Consider the following 26,480-nt stretch of genomic DNA (forward strand, 5'->3'; position numbering starts at 1 on the left):
GCGGGGGAACCGGGATGGAGCGGGCCGGGCCGGGCCGGGGCCAGCCAAGCCGCGACGGGACGGGACGTATGCTCGAGACGCAGGGTTTGCTTATCGTCCGTAATAAGGCACAGCGTTAAAGAATTTGTTTGAAAGGACAGCGGCAGCTCGGCGGCCAGAGAAAGAGGGGTGTTCTGCCTGTCAGAGAGCCGCGCCGGAGGAGAGGCTGCGGAGGATGGGCGGGAGGGACGCGAGTACCTAAATGTTTCCATCCGAACGAGTTATATAAAGTTATAGAGTGGGTGTTACGTAAGCGTTCCGACAGTGCCGTAGTGTCGTCGTGAACGAAGTAGAAAAATAAATCGCAAAATGTGCGGGTCACGCGAAAGCCAGAAGTGGGCAGGGCAGGGACCGTGTGCCGCGGGGAAGGCGGGATGAGCCCCGCCGCGGGACGGGACCCGCTCCCGGCTGGAGGAACCCCGCGGCAGCCCGCGGTCCAGCGCCTTCCACGAGCAAAGCATCGACCTTCCCGGTAACACATACAAAGCGCTCCTGTGTGAGCCGGCCTGTTCACACAGTAGGCAGGCAGCAGTATTTCTGCACAGTACGGGACCCAGACACAAGGGTAAAGCTGCATTTGTGTTTAAGGGTAAGTTGGAGACAAGTAAAAAGATGTCAAATGAAATTGGTCTTTTAAGTGCCACAGCTGAAATAACATCGATGGGACTTTAGGTCATTTAGGTGTGCGCAAGAGGCACTCTGTAGGCCAGAGGTACAGCCAGCCAGCTGTAAGCTGATACAAAACTGTTTCACAGCAACAGGTTTTGACCAACAGGAAAAACCAAAGGCAGAAATGGTGTCAAAGCCAGCCAGCCCGGCCTAGATCCCTCCAAGTGCTTTCAGTCACAGGGCTACTCCGTTAATCAGAAGCAAGGCTACTTGAGTAACTAATCATACACAAAGGCCAGCAAGTGCAACAGATCTCATCTATTTGTTTGCCCATTTATCCCGGTAAAGAGCAACCCATATATTACAAATAATTTTAAAACTACCTCTAGAAGTATTTGTCAGGCAGCTTATATTTGTGGCATATTACTAGGAACAGACTTTTAGGAAGACACAGGTGTTTTGTTTTGGGGGGTATTTTCCCCTCTGCTCAGTTGTTTCTCAAGTAAGTAGCCTTGACACAACATTGACATTAACTCACCTCCCTTCTACCAAAGCTCTCAAGCCTAATAACTAGAGTGTCAGAATCCTTTTAAGGCCTTAAATTTAAGCAAATTGAAGGCCTCTTGTATCTCTTGAGTAAGAAAGCTCAAGCTTTGGTCAGTTTCAGGTCTTAGCAAACATAAACAGGACCTAAAGGGCTTGCAGAGGACCATCACTGCTTGTTTTAATTAGAATTCAAGTTCCCTCCTATGCTTGAAGCAGAAGCAGCAATCCAATCTTAAATGGATTAAACAAAATTGTTTTCTTTAACTCTGGGCTTTGTTTTGTTGTTTAAGAATTAACCATAGTTCCTTTGCTTGAGAGATTTAAAAGCAGCAATGAAAATGGCTGTTCTGTTGCTTTCTGAAGCTTACTCTTAGCATTAATGGTATCTATGGAAATCTAAACCTGAAAAGACAACTCGGTAGTTTCCACAGCTCAGTTTTGTGACTCTACATGCAAGTCAAAATAAACTTGTTAAATTCAATGTGTTCACCGCAAATTATGAAGTTTTATAACTAGCACCCCCAGGATCCTTTGACTGTGACACATATGGAAAAAAAAAAAAAAGCCAAATAAGCTAAGTCAGTGTTGCACAGCAAGAACCAAGAATTGAAAGCTTGGTAATTTTCCCTAAACATCAATTTTAATGCAGGTACTTGTCTGTCTATAGACTAAGATTTCTGCCAAAGTTAAACCCCTAAATTATTAAAAATGTATTTTTCATAAAGTGCTGCACAACCATATCGTTGCCAGCCTCCAATGAAACCATGATGCCCATGTTTAATTTTCCTGGTATGTACAGATTGACATATTCTTCCTTAAATATACAATCCTCACACAGCTCTCTGATTGTGGTTTCTGTTGTCCTTCACAAACGTCATCCCAGGGCTGTCTCTTGGCACGCATAAGAAAAGAAACAAGTGATGAAAATTTGTAAATCAACTTTATTCAACGATGACCATCATTTAGGCATCGGCAATAGTAACTTCAACTTCTACGCCTGGTTCAATGCTGATGGAAGTGATCTGCTTCACGATCTCAGAAGGGCTGTGCAAGTCAATGAGCCGCTTATGGATACGCATCTGGAAGCGATCCCAGGTCTTGGAACCCTCACCACAAGGCGTCTTCCTGGTAGTGATCCGCAGGGTCTGAAAAGTCAAACACGAGCTATTTAGCTGATGGACTGAGAGGAGTCATCTACAATCATATAAAAATATGATCACCTCTAAATACTGTATGGTACCTATGCCATTAGAAAGTTATCTATTAAGTTATAGTCTACTGATGTTAACATTCCTTCCCCACATATTTAATTTCATTAAAAAAAGAAGTTCATTATTAAAATAAACTGAACAGAAAAGCCCCTTCCACATTCAACATGTTTTGCACCTAGTTACTTTAGGTATCAAAGCAACTTGTGAAATCATCTTCTTCACTGGGTCACCCTCAGTTTAGTAGTACTTCTTTTCATCTCACCTTCTGTTCTTTAAAAAAAGATATTTTAAACACACAGTTGCAGAAAGAAAACCAACTTTTAAGACAGGAAAACAGCGTCAAGTACCTTGGTGGGCATGCGAACAGGTCCCTTCACCTTCAGGTTTTTTTCCTTAGCACCTCTGATCAGGTCAGCACAGACTGAAAAAAGACATGCAGTAGCTCAGGTTTGCAACTGTTTTACTTGCTTGATTTCTTAGGCAAGTATTTCAAACAAAATGTTGGCTCAGAATAGCGTATGAGTGATCACTGCCATTCATTTTAAGCATTATCCTCATAGCCAACCACGTACGACTGGAAGTGTTGTGGCATGATGAGCAAAATTATGTTCCAACAGTAAACAAAGCCATTACTACAACTCTATTTAAACTCTATTTAAGCTGTTATCTGCCTGAAGAGCCTGTAAACAGTATTTTTTATATGATTAAACAGCGGCAAAGCTAGTTCCTAAACCAGATTAAATAATTTCTTAAAGAATGTTAAACTAAATTCTTCATAACGCAAGTGACAAAATATTGAGAAACCAGTGCCTTTCAGTTCTTATACATTCAAACTGTCATAACTATTTCAAAATTCCCCACAAAAACTAAAGGGAAGAAACTGCACTCTTATACATTAGTCATTATGACATAGGTTTTCAGCATAATGCAACCCCCCAAAACACCAGCTGATTAAATTCAGATTAAATCTGAATTTATATTTCTGTGTATGAAGCACTTTTGGTTGACTTTGCCAGCCAAGGCACATACAACCAGGCAAACAGTAACATCTTTACTGGTTTCAATACATTGTATTTTGCAATGCAAACATGGCACCTATTATTCATTACTTGACAAGCTACCCAAGTAAACAGAAAAGTACTACTCACCCTTCTCCAGTGATTTTACATTGCGACTTGTCAAAGTTATTCTAATGCGATGAATCGCCACCTCTTGTTCCACAGGTGCTTTGCCAGTATCTTTAAATGCCTAAAATGTTGAAGTTACAAATATCAGACACTACAGTGAACACCAACCAGCACAATCCACAGCCTCTTAAAACCAGATTTCTAGAGTATAAAGAACAATTTAGCTGTGGGACTGTATTAAACTACTGACTAGAAGAGATATCTGAAGGGCATGGTGGCATGGAAGAAAGAATGGGAAGAGAATGAAAGGGCAAAGTCCTAACTCTAAGGAAAAGCAAAATTTTAGTGTCTAACTGCATCTCACGGTGGGAAGCTGCAACACCCGGGTGTTCCCTGCTATGCCTATAGACAGCTGGCACAAACATTCCTTTTCCTCAAAAAAAAAAAAAAAAACCCCAAAAAAAAAAAAAACCAAAAAAAAAAAAAAAAAAAACACGTCAGTCTTCATGTATCTTAAACTTAGCCTGACTACAAATTAAGACTTGACCAACAAAACAGCCACAACTCACACCACAAGAACAGAAAGGGGCACCTGGCCAGAAAGAAATTCGGCCACTCAGGAAACTGATTTGAGGAGCTTAAGCGATTAAACACTTGCAAATAATGCGGCATTAACGTGCGCTAAACGAGCTGATGAAATAGGAGTAAAAATAAGGAAAAAGAAAGGTTTTAAGAAAAGAGGGATGAAATATACATATGTATGCCTCTATAAAATATAAATTGGGGGGGTGCTCAGAGGAAGGAACCAGGCCCTTCTTGGTGGTGCCAACAAGTAAGACAGGAGACAACGGGCAGAAACTGATGCACCTGAACATGAAGAACTTCTTTACTGTGCGGCTGATTGAGCAGTGGAGCAGATTGCCCAGAGAGGCTGTGTGTGGCGTCTCCCTCACTGGAGATATTCAAGAGCCGTCTGGAGGCAATGCTGCGCCATGTGCTCTAGGATGACCCACTGCGGTCCCTTCCAACTTAAACTGTTCTGTGATTCCATGAAACACGGGATGTCACACTGACGATAAGGTGTTCCCTACCGCATTAATTGATCACATCCCCTTTACAAGGGCCGCCCTGTAAGGGACACGAGACCGGATCAGCACCGCCCACGCCGGGCTGCGGCCGCCTCCCCTCCGCCTGCGGTTCTCCCGTGCTGCCTTTCCCGAAGGGAAAGACACTGCCGGGCCCACAGGCCGCCCTCCCTGCCCGCCGGCTCGGGGTGAGCTCCGGAAGCCGCCCCGGCAGCCGGGGGCCCTCCGCGCACCCGCGGGAAGGGCAGCGCGTTCCCGGGGCCGAGGGCCTGCATCGCCCGGGCGGGCACGGCGGCCACGCGGCGGGGCCAGCGCGGCGGCCCCGCTCCCTCCCCCGTCCCCAGCGCTCCCCCGCCTCACCATGGCGGCAGCGGAGCCTTCCTGACCGACTTATTCCCGGGCTCGGGCGGCGCGGGGCCCAGCGAACAGCGGTGAGCCAGGAAGCGGCGGCGCGGGAGAGGCGGGCACAGCGGCGGCCGGCGCTTATATAGCGGAGCGGCGCCGCCCTCCATCCGGGCGCTGCGGGACCTTTCACCCGCCCGCCGAGCACGGAAGCGCCGGGGCGGGGAGCTTGGGGAGGTTCAGCTTCCTGCAGGGATGGTGGCCTCGTAGTCCCGGCCGATGGCGAGCGGAGAGGGGCTCGGCAGCTGCCATGCCCCCTTCCCTGGGCTTGGCCCGCCCTGTGGCGTACAGCTCCCTTCGCGCTTGGCTCCCGCGGTCTTCTCGGGCTCCTGGGTGCCTTTTCCGGGAGATTCCGACGTTCTGCTGGGGGAGGATCGGAATTTGGCTCACAAGAGAGGCTTTATCGCTTCCAGTGATAGCGATCTCGTTCCCGTCTGAGCCTTTGGGTCTTTTAGTCTTCATTCATTATCTTAAGCTGTGCCAGGGGAGGTGTATGTTGGACATTAGTAGGGGTTTATTCACAGAAAGGGTGGTTAGGCATTGGAGTGAGCTGCCCAGGGAGGTGGTGGGCACTGTCCCTGGGCGTGTTTAAGGAGAGACTGGATGTGCCATGGTCTAGTTGAACGTGGTGGTGTTCGGTCACAGGCTGGACTCGGTGCTCTCAGAGGTCTGTTCCAGCCCAAATGATTCTGTAAAGTGGAGATGCGAGAGCAGAAGTTTTAAGTAAAAGCGCTCGTTTCATTCATGCTTAAATTTAAGAACTTAAATGAATTTTATTCATGAGAGTTCCATTATTTGTTCGGGTTGGGCATTGGAGGCGTATTTTTTACTGAGAATGGTCTTTGATTTAGCCTGAACAGCAGTAACTGTTAGTCCCAAACCAAGTGTTTTGCTGAAAATATGTCTGTTTCAAGTTACATCACTGAAGAACCAGAGAAACATGTATTGAAATGATGGCCTATAGTAAGGTCACTATGACTATCTTTTAAAATTACTAATTCTAATTTGGAGTTCTGTCCAGGAGTCACAGACATGTATAATGTTAGCATAACTACTGCACCTCTGGAAGCTTAGTAGTTACTACAGTTATTCAAGAAAGCTTGTTTGGTGTTTTAGGATGAGCTTACGTTCAGCTATCACACTCTGCTTTAAAATATTTTTTTTTCCCTACTAGTTGCTTTAGTGGTCTTCATTTGGTCCTTAAACCTCATGTGATGGAGTTACCTTTTATATGCCAACTATTCCATAGTTTAGGCTTGTTTGCACTTGGATTATTTGTACTCTTTGAAATCTCTAATTTACTAATACCTTCTTTGAAAGTACTAGAGGCTGTATTTTGATAAAGCAGTTCGAAGAAACATGGATACAGAAGTTGCTGTTTCCTGAAATGCAGTGATGTCTTTTGCCAATGGAGATCAGTACTTAAAAAATCTGTTTTGATGATAGTCACAGTTCTCTGGTTTCTTCCTCCCTGCAATAAAAACATCGTTTGGTTTTGGTGGCTTGTTTTCTGAGCCTTTTAACAATTACATATATACTATTTTTGAACTTGTACACAAGGAACCCATGTTTATTCTGTTACCAGCTATTCCAGCTACTTCCTGAGGAAGTTTTCCATCTATAAGTGTTTTATATTCATCACTCTTAAATGCATGACCTCACACTGATCATGCTGAAGCACTTAGTTTTCCAGTAATCCAGATGGTTCCCAATCAGCAGCCCTGCTACACTATTTACTTAGAGCTTTTATGAATGTTCTTAGTAAACTTTATTTCCAGATAAAATACCAAGTACCTTGTTGCCAAGAACTAATTCCTGTGGGATTCAATTAGAAATATGTCTGACTGAGTCCTCAGTGGTGACACAGACCTGTAGCCTTAGTTTTAAGTTGCTTGCTATGAACTGTATGTGCACAGCTGTGCCAGTTTCTCCGTGTCCTTCTGAAAAAGTTGATGTGCCAATGTGGTATATCAACACTGTTCCTACTGTCTACCAAATAAATGCTGTAATTTCACGAAAAAAAAAAAAGTCATTCCGAAAAGATACATTTTCCATACATTTAAGCTGTTTAATTTAAGTACAATTTGCTCATTTATTTCTTGTTCCTATATGAAGAAGTTGGTTTGGGTTTGGTTTTTTTTTTCCTGGGGTTAAGGCGAGGTTGACCGTAAGTTCCTGAATTTGTTCCTTTCTTATTTTCTCAGTTACTGGCACTACCTCAGCTTTCTTTGAGATTTTTCTTTTTTTTTCCTGAGTTCCCCAGATTTCTCAGAGCTTATGGAAAATCCACATTAACGGCACACAAGTCTCCTTTGCCAGCTCTTAAAATTCTTGGATGCAGGCTATCTGGAGCTGCTGATTTAAAAACCGCCTCACTTCTGTTCCTATGTTTAAGGCTCCAGAGCTATTGTTGGAATTTTCTGATATATGTTGTTTTTCTCCACAAATGTGTTACAGAAATTTGCCTAAACTTTGTTTTCTCTGAAATACACTATATATTAAAAATGCTCCCTCTTGCCATTCATGTGAGTAAATAGCTGTTCTAAATACAACTTTTTGCTTATCTTCTGAGTTTTTTGTTATTCTTAACTTCTAATTCATATTTTATATTCTGCCTGGTTTTCCTTTGATTACATACTGCTTTTCATTTAGGTTTTTCTCCACAGACAATGCTAACTTTATTTAAGAGATTGTGATTCTGTGACTAAAAAGCCTGTGCTTTTTAGATGAAGCTTCCAGGAGTGTTTGCCTCATGTCAAATAATTAAGAAGATAACTTATTAAGAAGCAAGATGTGTTTTTAACATGCCTTGGTAGTCTGTAGCAAAAACAATACCTAATTTAGTGATTTATCATGCAGAATATCATTCCATGTGTATTCATGACACTTTCTGACTTTTATTTTGGTGTTTACAGATTACTGGGGATTTTTTTTCTCTCTTCCTTTGACTAGTTTGTCCTTCAGAAGAGTAGCTTCTGGCATGAGTCTACCTATGTGACAGAAGGAGCGTGTGCCCGTTGTCAATCAGATCTTCTGTAATAACTTAGTGAAATGAAGATTTGTGTTGTCTTCTGGTGAATGTTGAACCTTTCTCATGCACCTTTGACTGCGTCAAAGGACAGACATACTCCCCAGGCTTTGTAGCTTGGGTTGTGAACACCATTCAGTTCTTTGAGTAGATTTATTCTGCTTATTTCACAGTGGTGGCCCGTGGATGGTTTTGGCAGGGCTCACAGTAGCTTCCTTAAATCTGCTCTGTCATTTTTCATACTGATTATTTGATGTGGGCAGCTCCTTGGAAGCTGTCTTGGTTGTGCCAGCCTATAGACCTCAAGCATTTGCTTTCAGTGGTGATTAACATGTTCCTATTTACTTGTAAATCACTTCCTTCTCCGAGGTCACTGGGATCTGAACACACTTTTAAGGGTTTTGTTTGAGCTTCTGATCTTAAAATACCTGTGAAGCAGGATCGTACCTGAGGCTTCCAGGACGGTCATCGTTCATCAGGAGATGGTTGAGTCTCTAAACCAGTCAGGAGAAATCCGATGAAAGCTATTTTCAACCCTTTTAAGAAAGACTACAGCATCTCCTTGGTCTTAATTGTAGGTATCTGCTGATCCTCTTGTGTTAAGTCTCTTGGTTGTATCATGTTGCAGAACTCTCATCCAAGTTCTTTGCTCAGCAGTTAGCTTTCTCTACAAGTGCCCCAGCTACTGAAACTTCAGAAAAAAAGCTGGAACTAAAAAATACCCCCTTTTAAAAGACTGATTTGTGTACATGGGTAGCTGCTAACTGGCAATGCTCTCTGCAGGTAGCAGGTGGACAGAATGCACAGCTGGAGTTCTCATATTGCACCTAGCCTGTCCATTTTACATTTTTCTAAATTTTCATGCCAATTCTAGTATAAAGCTCAGCATACAAAAATGCAACCACCCCTCAAAATATTAGGCTCTCTTTATCTTAAAAATTTCTCATGCAAGCATGGAAGACATGAACTAAGTCTGTAATTCAGAAAAAGAGCAACTGTGCTTTAATGGAGTCCTTTACTGTTGACAAATGTTGCTACAAATATTGATTGTTAGGAGATGTTTTCAAGTGGGCAACTTGAACTTTGTAGTTATCACCACAAGCTCTTTCTTTCTAAATACATACTTTATGCCTGGCAGATAATACACTTGGCTTCTAATGTCATTGATGTGGTTGAAGGAAAACTTCTCCCTTGTCAGCCTTGTTTTTACCTTGTTTTTCTGACACAGATCACTGTGACAAAAAATACAAAGCTGCTGATATGCTCCAGCATTTTTAATGACATGGAATCTGATACAACATTACAATATGTCTTAAAACACTCAGGGCTGAAATGGGATTGTCCATCTGGACAGCTTTCAGGAGGATATTTGAATTCATCCTGTTCTAGTTCAATCTTAATTTTTTTTTTTTTCTTTTCCAAATTGATGAATTATGTGTTCTCTGCTTTTCTGGAACAATGTTTGTTTTCTCTCCACTCCTTTCTCTGCTGATGTAATGCTTTTGTCAAATTCGTAATAATGAAAAAACCACTTTTTGCAGAGAGTAACTGTGCAGCTCACATAGTCTTGATAGCAACCGAGGTGGTTTATTGATTAACAACATGTAATTTGCTGGTGATCAATGAGCTGTATATTGTGGATCGGTATCAGCAATACAGCAGAAATCACGATACTAGAGGCTTACAAACTGCTAGTAAGCACCCAGTGATTTCTTACTCCTGCATGTTCACAGATTTCTATATGCACTTCCACTCTCTCACAAGAAGTGTGGGTTACAAATACCCAGTCCCAGTTTTGGGAGCCTGTGCAGCCAATCCACATGCCAGGAAAAGTATACTCTGAATTCCTGTTTGCACTCCTGAGAGGTGGGTCCCTACTGCTCTGCCTGATCCTGTCAGTCCCCCCAGTCTGTACCAGCAGTGGGGTGGCAGCTACTTACCATGTCTGATGAGGAGGATCTTAGAAATATTAGCACCTACTGCTCTCCCACCCCAAGATTTCTTCTAATAATCACAAATTCTCATGCTGCTTTTCAAGCTAACTTTTTTTTTTCCTCAAAAGGCTCTTGTTAATCTAATTCCCTGGTTAGTGTTTAATCTGAGTGGTCCTTGTCTTAAGCAAGCTTTGTTATTGTTAATTTCCTCTTAGTATTATCATGTTTTGGGCAAACATCCTCTGTTGCTGACCCCGACAATCCTCTCAGAACATGCCAGTTTGGGTATTCTGTTCACACAGACTATTTATACTCACATTCCTACCCTATCATCTGTTGTTATCCAGGCCAGGTTACCAAGAGTGGGAGCATGTAATCCCTGTACAAAAAATCCCCAGCATTAGCCCAGTGAAAGCAGAACTAGTGGGCATACAAACAGAACTGTGGCATTTTTGCATCCAGTTTTCATTTTGGAAATCGCCTCAGAAGACTTCATGTGGAGAAAGGTTAATCAAGTACAAAAAACGAACTCTAAACTACACAAATCAATCCAGATTTGGCCACTTGAGGCAGCACCACTTGGCACTGTTTGTTGTGATCTGTTTCACTTTGTAAAAATAGTTCAAGAAGACCGCAGTAGTTTGTACAACATGCTGAAAACTTGCACCTACTCAAATAATATCCATGGGACTCATTGAACAGAGCAAGCTGTTCTAACACCAGAACTGGAAATGGCTTCCAGGGCACGGGTTGTTTAGCTGCTCTTACCTTGCTGGCTTCTCTATGGGTGCTTTGTACTGGGAGTGTTTAGGAGCTAGTGGTATGTACTGGTGTGTACAAACTCTCACAATGCTGTGCTGTGAAAGACTTTGGAGTTCTTTTTCCTCCTCATATCTGCCTCATGCAAAGACTTCGTGGGAAGCTGCCAGCAGCAGGGTATTAGCATGGTTGGATGTCTGTCCTGGAGAGAAAAAAAAGTGTTTAATTTTACAGCAGTTCTGTTTGCCAGTATATGTAGTCCACATATATGTTTGCCTATGTGTTTCAGAGCCCACTGATCATGGTTTTTTCATCCAAAGACCAGTTTAATCTAGTATAATTCTTTGGCGAGACAGAGTAGTAGGGAATTGTTTCACGGTGCTTGTGCTGCCTCTCTGTCATGGAACAGGGATAATTTAAGGAATGGTTCTGGCCTCACACTGCCTTATGCCTAGAGGAAAAATTTCTCTTGATATGGAATGCATCACTTCATCATGTTTAGGTTTTTTATTCCTGAAAAATTTTTCCTCATCTCTTCAGGATTGGTGTCCTTTTGTGATATTCTTGATCCAATTGGTTTTCAGATGGTGAATGTTTGCAAGCACAAAATTCAGCAAATGCTTGCCACAGATGATGAGGAGACTTAAAGCAAGGGGTGATTTCCACCTTGATGTTACAGGACTATTAGAGCCGGATATTAGTTGCAACTTGCAGTTTTATTTAGATTACATCCAGGTGTTAGCCTTCTGTGGGACTTGAAGTGCCCTTCCTGACCCTGGCATCTGTAAAGGAAGATTAAAGCCAATTCAGCAATGCTTCTCCTGTTGTGACCTGACCCTCTGTGAACTAGCCAAGCTAAGTTACTCAAAACCTGACAGAAATAGGAATAGCAACATAGAACTTAGGACCTGGAACTAAAGGAGGATACTGTGGTGTTAAAGATGTGCTTTAGAAATTAGTAGCCTCTGAGGAAATCATCATGCTGTGATTGCTCAGAACAGCTGGTTGGATCCACAGCATACCATGAAAGTGATCCAAGAGGCACCAAGTATGAAGAAGTTTTGGTTTCAAAGGCTTTACTAACTTCTCCATGAAGTTAATGTGGCAAAGTGGCAGCTGCAGTTTACTGCATGGAGGTTATGAGGCTGCAGCAGCAGGGCAGGAACAACAACCGTAGAGTTTGTAATATCATTCATAGAAGACCCAGAAGTTTTGTTCAAGAGAACATCTTACTAGGAGCTTACAGGAAGTCTATTGAACTTAGCTTTCACCTAAATAAATGACAGAAGTTCCTACTTTACAAAAAGTTCCTACTTCATGAAAATGGGGCTTGTGCATGGCCTTTCACACCAGTCTACAAAATGTGGTTGTAAATGTGAAATATAGTTTGCTATATTTTTCCCCTAGGAAATGATATAAAACAGGAAAGTCTTTTTCCCCTCCAGCTGTTGGGGAAGATGAAACAGGAAATCCTTATAAATATGATTGCCTGACAAAAGATTTTGGGAATATGAAAAATACAAGCGACATCGAAATGAAAGCCGCTTTTGAAATACCAAGTCTTAGTTACTGAACAACTGGAAAACAATGGTATGGCCGACTGAAGGTAATCCCCTCTTGATTGAACAATACCCTCTGCTTGCAGGCAGGTCCAAGGGTCAGAGCAGACCCTACTAGCTCAGCAGAAGGGGTCCAAAGAGTAGTTTTTAGGAGTTAAGATGTAACACTCTATGGTAATATAAGAACTCTTATAGGCTGTATGTAAATGCTATAGGATTTGTATCTTGTATTAGATTGGTTAGTGACAATTAGAATATTCAGTATAGAAGATGATTTATTGTATTGTAACCAGGACTTCAGTATTCCACTCTTACACACTCTCAACTCTCACTCTCTCTCTTACTCTTACACATTCTTACTCTCTCTTCACACACACTTCTTCACTCTCATTCCTCTCGCTCTCTCTCTCTCTTACCCGCTTACTCTCTTGCTCTCTTGGGCCTGCTCAGAGCTGCCAGCTGCAGCTCTAAGCAGTGCCCCTATACCCACGCCCTTTGCAATAAACCGCATGTTCCAAGATCTGACTATAGCGATCTCTCGTCACCGTCCGTCCCGACCGTCTGACCCACACCAAAGTACCCGCATCCAGCAATCACTTAAATAACGTAAGAGCAACTCTATGTAAAATGTGCACACGATTGCACATCCAACATTCCAGCCTCTGTGCACAGTGAAATCCCCAGCAACAGGTTTGCCAGATGCAAATCAAGGGAAGCAGTATAATCTACAGGTTTAAAACTGAGGAAAAGGTAATATTAGCATTTGCAAGGGTTGTGGTCAAGCATTCAATTTTTCAGGCAAATAAAACTAAGTATTGTGGTAAACATAGAAGGTGGGTTTGAGTATGGTACTCATGCACCCTGAAAAAAATCCCAGCAATATTAATGCTTGTCATTTTTTCAGCACTATGACCTCATGGTTTTTGTTTATGTACAGAACACATTTAAAAATATTCTTTCAATAATTGTGACTATTGGAAGTTGTTTGTGAGAGCACCCAGCAGGCACTTCATCCTACCAAAAGCCCCTTACCACACTGCCACAGGTGCATTTCCTTTCTGAGTCCCTTACCTGTTCAGAGGAATAACTGATTGTCATACACTCTTGTGAAATGTTCCTGGTGTGAGGTAGAGCCAATCCCTTTGTTCCAGCAGGAACAAATGCTTATGCTAATAGTAGGAATTGTTTCTCATTTTTCCTGGGGAAAAAAAAAGACCAAGCCAGCAGCACACCTTTGATACAGAAAATTGAGCTTTTCCCTCTTAAAATCTTACGTATATAAAGGAAATTTCTTTTCCAGTGAAGAATCTACCATTACCTGTGTGCTAGCATACATTGCTAAGTCATTGGTGCCACTTAAATGTAGCACTAACTAATCATAATTAGTAATAGCGCAATCATAAAGAAAAGAAAGAAAGAAAACCACTCTCAGGCAGTTTGGGCACTGGTAATGTTTTGCAGAGCATTTAAAATTAGACAGGTTTTCATTTTCAAGACCAGTTGGGGTTTTGGGGGGTTGGGGCTGGGAGAGGAAGGCTATGCTTCTTTTAACTAACCAATTAATTAACTAATGAATGATTAACTACTCTGACCTGGTGGCAATGGGTGACCACTCTGAACTGAATCAGTGACTTTATCTAATTTTAAGCACTAGTTCAAGACCTTAGTTTAAGTCATATAGTGACAGTCCAGTGGGCAGGTATCTCCAACATACAACAGAGAAAGCCACCTGCCAGCATAAACTTATTTTTCAGTGAGACTTTCACTGATTGAAAGGGTTGTAGCAAAATAGGTTTGGATTTTGGGGTGCTTCCTCTCTCCCTGTCTCTGGCTTGTCTTCTTGCCTCCTCCAGCCTCCTCCCTTGTCTCCCTGGGCAAATGGCACTTTTGCTATGATTGGTCAGATAGTACTGATTTTCATGATCAGGATGCTTTTTCAAATGCTGTTTGCAATTCAATATACAACTTTTTAAACAAACTATGCAACCATGAAAACGTTTTAAAAAATGTAATGATATTTGTTTCCTCTGAAAGTCAGCTGTTAGCAGGAATGATTTATTAAACTTTAAGAATATCTATTTTCCCCCTTTCAATCAGAAAACATTTAATAGCAATTATTTCACTCCCAAAAGCTGTACAAAGATTGACAACTTTAAGGGAGGTCTGGAGTTCTGTCACTTTCTTGACAAAGAAAAATCAGTGTGACATTCATCTATTGGCATGTTAGTGCAGTGATACATTCCTTCAAAAGCTTTGCATGTTGCTTTTATGTTATCTGTAAAGAATTTTATTGGAACTGTTGGATTAGAGAAAAACAAGAATGTGGAAAAGGTGTATGGTATCTCTCTAAACTTACTGTATTATGTAATGTATACTATTAACTACTATTTAAAGAAATCCAGCCTCCCCAGCCTATCTGTTCCCTTATCACATTCAGCTTTCTTACAATCTCTGTTCAGGTGCAACTTTCTGTACTTGTCTCTGGGACCAGCTTCATTTGTCCCAGGTCTGAATCAAAACCCTTTCACCATTCTCAAGTGGTCAAGAAAAATACATGGCTGGAAAATAAAACTGATTTTTCTTCTGCCCTTTTTGGGGAGTGACTTAAAAAGAACTGCGCATTTACATTTCCAATTTGCAGCCTACTTTGCTCTTTGTAGCCTGGCACATGTGCAGTAGAATATTTATTAAGTTATGAATTACCCTATTATCCCAGGTGCCCTGCAAAGGCAAATGCAATCACCTCCCTGCTCTGCTGAACACTTGAGCTATTGAACTTCAGGCTGGGTCAACAGCAGAACTCAGCTCGTAGAAGTCCAGGGGTGGATGGTGGTGCCTCTACCATCAAATTGTCCCGTGGCATCCTTAGCTATTGGCAGACTGGGATAGATGCCAGTAGACTTTTTTTTTGTTCCATTTGCCTTCTTTAACTGGTTTTAAGGATTTTCATTTGACAGGCAGACAAATATTTGGCAGCTGGCTTAACTGAAGCATAGAAAGACGTTCTTTGAGTGCTGCATGAAGGTATTTGCAGCAGATAAATAGCTAGAACAAAGTAAAAGTAAAATATTCCAAGTACAGTTAAGTTAAAAAATAACCATTCATTTCCTATCCCAATTTTCATCTTTGTTCTAGCAGATGGATTTATGAACACAGATGCTAACACTGCAAAAATGGAAACACAAGTCGAATAGTAAGCATCCATTTAAGTCCCATTGAATTTACAAATATTTGTGATATATTGTGTAAAACAGTTTTTGTTTGTTTTCTTTGCTGTGGTATATCTTACAACAGAATACAGAAGCAACCCATACATCTTCAGATTTATGTTTTCATACTTCCCATCATACCTTCTGAACTGAGGATGTGCCCACTTCCAAGTTATATAGTATTTATATTGTTTGAAAATAGTGATGTTACCACTTTCCTTCTGGGTTGAGATAAAGCATAATACAAAAAAAAAAAAAAAAAAAAAAAAAAAAGAAGGAAAGAGGAGCAAACAACAGAACAAGCCAGATAAAGAGCACAGCATCAGAATTGTAGCTTGTGCTAACTTCTTTTAAAACTTACTATGAAATGTCTTTTGATATTTCTACTTGGGATCCAAAGACACTAAACCCTCAGTAATAGCTACAGTAAGGGAAGATTAATACAGAATTATAAACTTCTATGCTTTTCCTTTTCCTTCTTATTCTTCCTAGAAGCTGTTTATTACAATTGCATAGTTCCCATGCTTATAGCCATCTTTTCTTGTCTTTCTTGTAATCACTTGACTGCTAAAATAATTGTTGCACTTTACAGAACTCAGGATAGCATGCAGAAGTTGCTTTTCATTGTAAGGCATGAAAAAAAAATCATTTTTACCTAAGACCATTCCAGCACTAATTAGTATTGGCTCTTACCTGGGGATTCAATTAAAATGATATAAAATCTCTTAAGTGCATGCTGTCAAGTTTTACACATGTGCCCATTTGAGGAAGAGGACATGTGTCAGGGGATGTTGGGATGGTGAATGCCGTTCATTATCAAATAAAAGACAAAAAGGCCAGAATTAGAACTTTTAATTCATGCTTTCCCTTAGTGGACAATACTCTCCATATAACCAAGAAAGCACAAAATACAACATTCTGCTATGGTTAATATGTCCAGGGCTACTGCTGTTGATTACTACTCATGAGAATGCAAGCACTTTACAGTATCTTCTTTATATGTACTTTCCAAAATTAGTAAATGCAAGCAGGTTTGGTAGTTAGGTAGTGGGAGATTAATGAGAAAGAGCTGAAGTTTCTATGCAGGCTGTGGTTACCACAGGCTGCTGTGAGGCAGGAGCTAACCCCCCCAGTTTTGAATAGCTAGCTCTCAGTGCTACAGAGCTGGAAGTTTGAAAGGCAGCTTGTGCTATTTAGGGACAGAGAACATAAAACAAAAAGCAGCTCGCATTGAGAAACTGGCTGCAGTGACATGGCATCCCAGGGTCCCAGAAACAGCACTTAGGTTGCTGCTATCAAAAACAAACAAACAAACAAAGCTAAACACCAGAATAGTTGAGTTTCCAAGGAAAATAATTATATCAAGCTGTGGAACTCGGTTCATAGTAAGACACGAGAGATCTGACCTTTACATTTACCAGCTGGGAGAAATGAGGCTTAGTTCCTTCCTCAGACCATAGTTAAGATGTGTGGTGACTCTTATTTGAGGAGGTACACTCTTACTTGATGTTGTTAGCATCAGATAACCCATGCCTTGAATAGAGCATACCTGGCCAGCAAAGACATTCCTATAGCACCATTCCCAGACTGGCACTGATGCTGCATCATCTGAATCTGTGCAATACTGCAATAGATCTTCTGTTTAGGCTGATCAAGCTACTGGCAATCAGTTCCAGAAACAAAGAGAATAAATAAACTAGATATGAGTAGCCCTTAAGGTTTATAACTTATAACCACATCTTGCTAACCATCTGGAACTGTGCTGCGTACATATGTGTGGGGAAGGAGAGATAAAGGACAAAACCAGTTTATAGAAAGGGAAAAATTTGGATGAACAGAATCCCCTTAGAGCTATGACACAATTGTCTGCAACTGCTCTACTGGCATCAGGTGCCTTCTACTAACACTTTATTCGGAGGTATGCAAGTATGACAAAGTTAAGAGCAATGTGCAGCTGCACTCATTAGCTCATTCCAGCTTTAGAAGAAGGAAGGAATCTTTTAAAAACCTGAAGCTGGGTCCAGATGATGAAAACAGAAAGGATAAAAGGCTGGTGGATTACATAGAAAGACAGGAAAAAGAAACTTCAAGGAACTAACATAAACTCCATAATTCTTCATTTTCAGAATATCAAGAACAAGAAATCTGTCAAGACTCTCTGGAAGATCTATTGGTGTCAGGTTTTTAAAAGAAAAACAAAACAAAATAAACAAAAAAAACCCAAAACCAAAATCAAGACTACCCCACCTAAACATTTTAACCTGTTTCCCCCCCAAGACAACAAAGCCATTGCAAAGAATCAGGGTGATCCTTGCATGTACGTTGTCCCTGAAGGAAACACAAAATAGGCTCAAGCTAGAAGGATTTTTGTAGAACTCAGGAGTTGTCTGAAATTCAAGCATCTATGAAAGTTATTATAATTGCAGAACTTCCATGGTTAGAAGTGACCTCTGGAGGCTGTCTAGTCCAACTCCCTCTTCAGAGCAGGGTCAACTAGAGCAGCTTGTTCAGTACCATGTCCAGTTGGGTTCTGAGTATCTCCAAGGATGAAGGCTGCCTAACCCTTCTGAACAACCTGCTCCAGTTTTGACCATCATCACAATAAAAATGTTTTCTCTTGCACTTAAATGGATTTCCTGTCTTTCTGTTTGTGTCCATTACATCTTGTCCTGTCACCGAGCAACACTGAGAAGAGACTGGCTCCATATTTACTGCCTCCCATCAGTATTTCTACAAACTGGTAAGATCCTCCTGAGTCTTCTTTTTCCAGGCTGAACAGTTCCATCTCTCATCCTCTCCTCACATGCAGAGATTCCAATCCTGTGATCAACTTAATGGCCCTTTGCCGCACTCCTGGTCCAGTACATCCATGACTTTCTTGTTCCGGCAGAGTCCTGAGCCGACCACAGAGCCCCAGCTGTGTCTCACCCGGGCTGAGTGAGCACCGGGGAATAACCTCAGCTAGCGGCGCTCTGGCAGAGCTGGCAGCAGTCTTTGCAGCGCACCCCAGATGCTGTTGGCCTCCTTTGCCGCAAGGGTGCATTGCGTGCTCATGTTCCACTCGGTGTCTGCCCGCAGCTCCAGGTCCCTCCTGCAGAGCTGCTTCCCAAGCGCTTGGCCCGAGTGCGGGCTGGCGCAGGGGTTATCCACCGCCACGGGCCCGACCCTGCCGTTCCCTCACTGCGGGGCAGCAGCAGATTTCTCTTGGTAACTCTCTCTGAACACCAGCACAACCACCCAAGATATCCACTGCTCCACCCAATTCTGTATCACCTGCACACTTGCAGAGGGTGCTCCATCCCATCACCCAAGCCTTTAACAGAGATGTTAGCCTGCCCTGGGCCCAGTGTCGATCTCTGGGGTACAACACTAATGAGTGGTCTCCCACTGGACTTCATGTCACTGATCACAACCCTTTGAGCCCGGTGGCTCAGCTAATTTTCAGTTTCCACTATTTAGCCAGTACTTCATCAGTTTCTCTATGACGATGTAATGGGAAACAGTGCTAAAAACCTCCCTAAGGTCAGCAACCACCACTGCCCTCCAGCAGCCAGTAATCTCACTGCAAAAGGCTACTAAGCTGGTCAAGCATGATTTCCTCTTCATAAATCCCTGATGACTACTCCTAATCACCTTTTTTCTTCACATATTTGGCAATGATTTCCAGAGTTATTTGTTCCACCAATTTTCCCGGGATTTAGATGAGGTTGACTGGCTTTAAGTTTTCCAGATCCTCCTTCTTGGCCATCTTGCAAACAGGAGTTAGATTTGTTTTCTTTCAGACCTCAGAATTCTCTCCTGAGCACCATGACCTTCCAGAGATAGCCAAAAGTTACCTGGCAATGACATTGGCAAGCTCTGTCAGCATTTGTGAATGCACCCCTTCAGGTCCTACGAAATTCTGTACATCTTATTTGCTTCAGTGTTCCCTAACCTGATCATTCCTTACCAACAGTAAATCTTCCTTGCTCCAAACCCCACACTGGTCTCTCAACTCCTGCATATTTATTATTTATGTTTGTGTGTAATCAGGAGCTCCTTGCTTATCCTTGGAGGCATCCTGTCACCTTTACCTGATTTCCTGCTCATGGGGATGGATCAATCTTGAGCTTGGAGAAGGCAATCCTTGAAAATCAACCAGGTGTCCTTGGCCCTTCTTCTCTCCGGGATTGTATCCCAGGGAAGTCTTTAAAAAATAAATTTCCTAATTACATGATTGTCAGCTGTACAAGATACATCAGCAGATTCTACAGTAAAGGAAATAACAGACACATAGACATGATTTGTTTAGAAAGAGCCAATATTGCTTTGGTTGGAAGAATTGCACTTCCAACACAATTGTGTTGGAATTCTTTAGGAACACTGACAGCATGTAGATAAGGCACTGATTGATATGTTCCCTTAGGGTTTCCAAAGGTATTTGAAAAATCCTTCACTGCAAACTTTTGAAAGGTGGTGAGCAGCCACATTTAGGAGAGAAAACATGGGGCTGGGTAAGTCAAAAGCTAGGCACAGGGGCTAAAACTGTCCATTTTCTCAGCAGGAGAAAATGCCCACTGGTGTTTCAGGGGATCCTCTGCTGCCCAGCACATCCACAAGTGAAGTGCAAGACGGGGAGCCAGAAGATAAACAAATTTGCTGACAGCGGAGTTATTTAATTGCAAGGGCCAACTACAAATTGGCAGAACGAAACTCAAGGTATATTAGTGTATAGTGAGGCAAACAGACAAAATTATCATCCTCACATAGAACCAAGGATTCTAAACTGTTAGGCTTGAGATATTTCTTGATTAGTGTTAAGTTAGAGCTCATTAGAAATCGAAAAACAAAACAAAACAAACCTTAGAAGTTGATTAAAAAATAGAGACCATCATTATAGCAGCAGAGTATGGTGTGCCTACACCTTGAGTGCTGTGCAGAGTTCTCTCTCACACTATCAAAAGAGAACCCCATAAAACTGACAGAAACATCTGCAGAGCTGATTATACTTCAAGAGCAGATCTGGGCCATTCAGTATCCTTCTGTCAAGTACAACAGAGAATTTGAAGAGTGCTTGATTTTTCACAGAGACTCAAGTAGCACTTGTTGATGCTAAAGTATCGTTAAGCAAAAAATCACAGGTTTCTAGCAGTATAAGCAACAAGCTTCCTAGATTGGCAAAATAAATGCAACACATCAGCATTTAGGAGCTAGTAATGAAAATTAATTCCATTTTTTATTCTTTTGAAAACCACAAACATTTTTATTTAAGGCTTGAAGTTAAGGTGAGGCATGTCAATGGCTTTATCTATAATTTTATCTTACATGCCCTCAGCTAATCATTTCAAAAGGTAACTGACTTACTATGATAACTTCTATAAAACAACTTCTTTATTAAGTTATGCAACACACTCTCACACACAAAAAGTTCTGGTTCTATAGCATAATTATTTTGACAGAGAAACACAGGAAATATTTTCCAGAATTTACTTTAAGTTTTTTTATTCCAGCCAGCCTTTTATATTTCCACTTAAGGCAGACAGAAGACCAAGAAATAGTTAAGCTTAGATATCCTTTATAAACCATTAATTTCAATTACCAACCCAAATACCATAAAGACCTACAGAATCATCTCAAATTCACATAGTTGCTCATTTCCAGGATTTCACGGGGCTAGCAACAGATGTGTGTCAGAAATCAGGAAACTGGCTCAATTCCTTCGGGATTTTTTTTCCAGAATGGAAGCAAGGGGGAGGAAGGGTAAAGAAGAAAAACAATTTGACTGAAACATCACTCTTTCTCCTGTCTTAAAAAGAAGCAGAGGCTTTGAGCAGAATGGCAATATCAGCTACAGCAGGCAGCTCCAGATAAGGGCTCAGATGTACAATTACCAGTTCTGATAAATCAGGGATCAGAGCTTTTTGTCTTTAGCATTGCCTACAGCACTTCCTTTCCCAGACACACTACAACCAGATTAGAAAAGACAGTAGACAAGACATAAGCAGTGCAGAGGACAGTTCAATAGTGTATGCTTTGGGCACCAGCAGAGGAACATTATTACTGCTGTAAGCAAAGTTCCTTTTCAGTACTTCCAGTATCTTGTCCAATCCTGACCTGTGCATTATGAAGCACAAATAATCCTCCCTTTACCATTCTTTTCCCTCCTTTTTTAAAACTCTATTCTTCACAAAATGTTCTTACAATATTTCAGAATTTACAATGTTCCAACTAGCAAGTTGCTATTAACACACCTGGTAGCAGGGAAGTCTTATAAAAAGGACAGGTTGTTAATGCATCTTCTTACTCTTAGTAGCCTTAGACTGACAAAAAGGTTCTTTATTTCAAGGAGTATGTGAGTAGTTCGCATTTTCCATATCAGAAGCAGCATACTTACTGAAATTAAGTACATCTAGGAACAGGTTAAATAGAACACTGACACTCTGTATTTATTTTTCTGCATTCATTGATTGTGATACATACTCATTCCTTGGTAAATGAAGAGGAAAAGCTCAAATGCACTACCCTAGCTGATACAAAGAACAACTCATATCTGACATTTTGAAAATACCAAAAGCTATTACATATAAAGAACCATCCAAAAGCAGAACCTTCATTTGTACTTCACTTATGTACAACCAACAGCTATTCTGCACATCACATTTCCCAGTCAGCAAGGCAGCACACAACACATCAACCAGAAAAAGTCATGTCTGCCAACATCTTGATCTTTGCCTCTATCCCCTTCCAGGGTAAAACCCCAGTTTCATTAAATCACTACTTTTAATTTTCTTATATCAAAACAGTTTGGGTTCGGGGTTTTTTTTTTAAGCATAGAAAACAGCAACAAAGCCTTTAGCTCACACAGGGGCTAAATTAATTATGCTCAGAGGAAGGGTGGAGGGAAAGAAAAGTCGACAAAAGAAATATAAAGAGTCCTGAGTTTTCCTAGAGGCTCTGCTTGAGGGCCCTGAGGCTGGGAAGCAGCTGGTCTGCACTCAGGCGCTCCTCCACGTTCGCCTTCCAGCAGCAGCTGATGATGCTCTGGAGCGTCCGGCCTGCTGGGGACTCGTGGAACACCTCGGCAGCCAGCGAAGGGCGCAAGTTGTAGGCGACCACGGCATAGAGCACGTGCTGCCGCTCTCCCAGGTACGGCTGCTCCCGCATGACAATCTGCCACAGGGTGATGGCAAACGAGTAGATGTCTGCTTTGTCAGTGACCCTCTCCCCCTTGAGGAGCTCAGGGGCACGGTGGGTGTATGTGCCCCCTTGCTGGCAAACATGGGGGCTCTGGGACAAGCCCTTCTCCAGTTTCTGGGAGCACCCAAAGTCTCCAATCTTGCACACTCCCTGCTCAGTGATGAAAACATTTGCAGGCTTCAGGTCCAAGTGCACAATGTCCTGGGAGTGCAGAAAGGCTAAGCCTGTCATGATGTCACAAGAATAGCACACAGTCTCTTCCATGCTCAAGGCCTTCCTTCCACATCCTCCTTCATCATCCTCCTCCTGTCTCCATGCATCCCTAGTGCCATAAATTACATGGTGCAGGGTGATGTTACCCACATACTCCATGATTATGGTGCCCAGGCTGTTCTCGCTGGCTGGGGCACACGTGCTGGCAGCCACCACACGTACCACATTATCGTGCTGGAGCTGGGCCACATTCAGCTCAGCCCAGAAGCTCTGCCGTGATGCCAGCCGGTTTTTGCTGCTCTTCTTCACCTGCTTCACTGCCACAGTTGCACCATGGTAGGTGGCTTTGTAGACAGAGCCAAAGCCCCCAGATCCTAAGGGCTGCAGAAGGCAGAGCTGCTCCCAGTCAATGGAGCACCAAGACAGGCGTGGAGGCAAGCAACGAGTCCTGGTTGAAGGAGCTCCCCCCAAAAAGCTTCTGCTGTCTTTGCCAGGGATAACTAAAGGGCTACTGCAGGGGCGCAAATCCGAAGAGGGGGAATACTCAAAAGAAAGAAAACAATTAAGAGGAATAGGTGATGGCATAATATGAAGGAAAAAACAACAGGCAGTTACTAAGACAGAAGACTGGAAAGCTTCCCTGACAGAAAAGACTCTAACCTGCCTTCCAAAGCCTTTTATCCTCCCTTCACAATTCTCCCTCCCTCCCTCAAATAAACTGCATCTGTCACAACTGTCAGAACCAAATCAGGTTCACCTGGAAACATTCTTCTCCAGCCCTGAAGCAAACCTCTAGAAAGTCAAGGCAAATGGATTTAAAGCTAAAAAACTATTAACTCGTAAGTATTTCACATCATTTCTAATCTCAAAAAAAATATGTTCTGCCCATTGAATGCCTCTAGCAAAATGCCCCAGGAGTAAATAAAGCAGTGACTGGTGAATGCATTTCACCATGGCTCCAGGCAGGAATGATCAGCATCAGGTGCATTAAAGAGCTCAAAGACTTTGTCAGTGGAAGCAGCTGAAGTGGTGAGTACTGACCTTTGATGATGCTATGGCACGCATAAATATAAAAAAAGTGTGTTTGTAGGAAGCTACCACTTAAACATGACTGGGACCAGGGGACTGCTTTGGGTGCTTGGCTTTGCCCACGCAGGACCGCAACCTTAACAGCAGCATAAAACAAGTGATTGTTCTGTATCATCTTTTGGATATAGTAACTAGAATTACACATAAGTATTTGGTCATCTTCCCATCACACTCCATGCAGTTACTACAGGTGTGTATTTTATTTCTGGATCCTTCTTAGAAAAATTATTGCTGAATTTACAGAGCTGTTCTGGAAGAAATCAAACAAAGATAATTTTGTTTTAGTGGTCTCAGTGTTTTTTCAAAGGGCTTTTTTGAGTTTTGACCCTTTCACGTATTTGCAGTGCTCATGCCAACTGCCATAGTGTTTGGTACCTGCTGTACTGCCCAGATAGCAGAGCACCCTTATGGGACCTATACAGTTAAGGACTTTTGAATATTCCAGTACCTTTCTATACGTGTTGACAAATATCTTGGAAAGCTTGGTCCCTGTTTCCCACCTCCCCACTCTTCAGAACCTTCTTCTGGATGTCGGATTTTTCAGTACAGATTCTGCCATGGGACTTCAGACTGATGGTGCCTCTTTCTGCAGAGTTTACCTCTGGGCAGCACCAGCTCTGCAGACAGTTCCTGCGGAGTTTTCCCGGTGTTTTCATTTTTGGTGGTTTGTTTTGTTTTGTTTTGTTTTGTGTTTGGTTTGTTTTTTGTTTTTTTTTTTATTCTCCGGATGAGTAAAATGCAGCACAGGCTGCTGAGGGGGGGGGTTTTCAAGGGTACCCAGACCCTGAGCAAACAGAACTGGAGTGTTCTCCATCTCGAGATGCGCTCAGTTGTTCACCTTAACACACAAACCTGATGTCCCAAAGTCATCTTCTGACCCTCCTTGAACTCTAGATCAGCTCGACCAGAGGGTCTCAAAGACATCACTCTGTAGTGAATCAGTGATGGAGATCTTCCCCAGAACTGAGATTTATCAACAGAAATTTGCCACAGCAATTCACAGGGAAGCAAACTTGGACCACAGATGAATGAGAATGGAGAGTTTGGGTTCTCACCTGGCAGTGTGAAACAGACATGTTGGGGAAGATCTCGATAAATAGGTGCTAAGAGGAGTTGTTAACAAGTGAGGGCGCAAAGGCTAAGGGATGCCAGGAGACCGCGCAGTGGCCGTGGGTGGGACAGTTCCTGCAGATGGGACTGCCTGGCAACACAAGGCTCCTCCTTCCTGGCCCCTCCCAGAAGGGACTCTGGCAGTGCAAGAGGCCCTGGACCCCCAGGTGCTGCCGCGCCCTGTGACCTCTCCGTTGTACAGCACGAGCCAGCCGAGTAATATCCCATTGCTACCCCTGCTTCGGCTCACCATCAGTTACACAGGGATGTTCTGGGGGTGGGGGGAGGACCAGAAGGTCTTTAGTGTAGTTTTAAATACGCAGTGAAATAAGCAATGGAGACAGCAGGTATTTACTTTCCTTTCTTGAGCAGCACTACAATTTTATGCTTGTACATAGAAGTCTTCATTTCCAATATTTGCAGAGAACGTCTTCTAGGCAGGTGAGATGTGATGGAAATTAAAAGCTGCAGAAAGTGGAAGAAGCTACATGGGAGAGCAAAAAGATTTTATGCCTGTTTTCTAAGAGCTCTTTAGGGCTCCAATTCTTCGGTGGGCTTCTGTGCCATACAGCATATAAAAGCACCAGAAAGACATTTCTGCTCTGAATTCTCCAAGCCATTTTCACCAGGTTAGGGCGGCAGTGAAGTTCAAAGGCAAAGCTGGGTGTGGAGAGGCATAGGTAGAAAGATGTGTGGATGAAGAGACTGAGAGCGGACCTGTTAAGCTGACAACTACAGCAGCACATCTGATGTTTGTGAATGCTATAAACAGCAGCAAAATCTATGCTCATGAAACAGACAGGATTACAGCTGCTTCCAAATTTCTTTGATTGAAGTCTCATTCAAAAGGATATATCAGACATTCCATATCATTATTTCCAAACTCCATGTCCACTTCTGTCAGTTGTCCTTTTGTTACCTTTTCAGGTAATTTTCTTGGTGCCCTTTTCTGTCAGAAACCTTTCTCTTTTGCCTTGCCATGGTAGACATTGTTATATTGTTCTTGGGGAATACACTGAAATTTCTGAACAGGAAGAGGGGCATTCTTTGGGATCTAAAGTGCCTCAATGTAACTTAGTGTTCTGCCTCAAGCTTACTGCTGAAGACCAAAGCAAGAGAACGTCCAGAGTCTTTCGAAGTGAACAAGATTAAATCAGATTTAAATTCAAGCAGGCTTTTACTCTTAATAAATATTATTTTCCTGTAATCCATTGGTGATTTGGCCCAGTGACTTCCCAGCAGCCACAAGCACTGTAGGACATCCTTGCTAAGTTTCACAGCCCTGTTTAGCTCTGGCATTACTGCAGGCTGGGGTAGGTCCCTGGTGAGGCTGGGGAGCCACCTGCAGAGGAGAGCAGGGCTGCTGGGGACAAGCTGCCCCTTG

At 42.4% G+C, this 26,480-nt stretch overlaps 2 protein-coding genes and 1 non-coding gene across 3 annotated transcripts; all 3 read right to left on the minus strand.

The window, feature by feature from the left end:
- Positions 1-2,115: 2,115 nt before the first annotated feature.
- On the minus strand, positions 2,116-5,086 carry RPS20 (ribosomal protein S20). Its single transcript, XM_039549830.1, has 4 exons — positions 4,978-5,086; positions 3,554-3,653; positions 2,753-2,826; positions 2,116-2,339 (listed from the first exon to the last, which is right to left on the minus strand). Exons 1-4 carry the CDS (start codon positions 4,978-4,980, stop codon positions 2,157-2,159), a joined length of 360 nt encoding a protein of 119 aa, XP_039405764.1. The 5' UTR covers positions 4,981-5,086; the 3' UTR covers positions 2,116-2,156.
- On the minus strand, positions 2,905-2,968 carry LOC120409846. Its single transcript, XR_005601667.1, has one exon. It is a non-coding gene; the product is annotated as a small nucleolar RNA U54 (small nucleolar RNA).
- Positions 5,087-20,011: 14,925 nt separating the features above from the next.
- Positions 20,012-24,658, minus strand: MOS (MOS proto-oncogene, serine/threonine kinase). Its single transcript, XM_010401157.4, has one exon. It carries the CDS (start codon positions 23,480-23,482, stop codon positions 22,433-22,435), a length of 1,050 nt encoding a protein of 349 aa, XP_010399459.1. The 5' UTR covers positions 23,483-24,658; the 3' UTR covers positions 20,012-22,432.
- Positions 24,659-26,480: the final 1,822 nt, after the last annotated feature.

The sequence above is a fragment of the Corvus cornix genome, chromosome 2, assembly GCF_000738735.6.
Source record: "Corvus cornix cornix isolate S_Up_H32 chromosome 2, ASM73873v5, whole genome shotgun sequence".
Classification (NCBI taxonomy): Eukaryota; Metazoa; Chordata; class Aves; order Passeriformes; family Corvidae; genus Corvus; species Corvus cornix.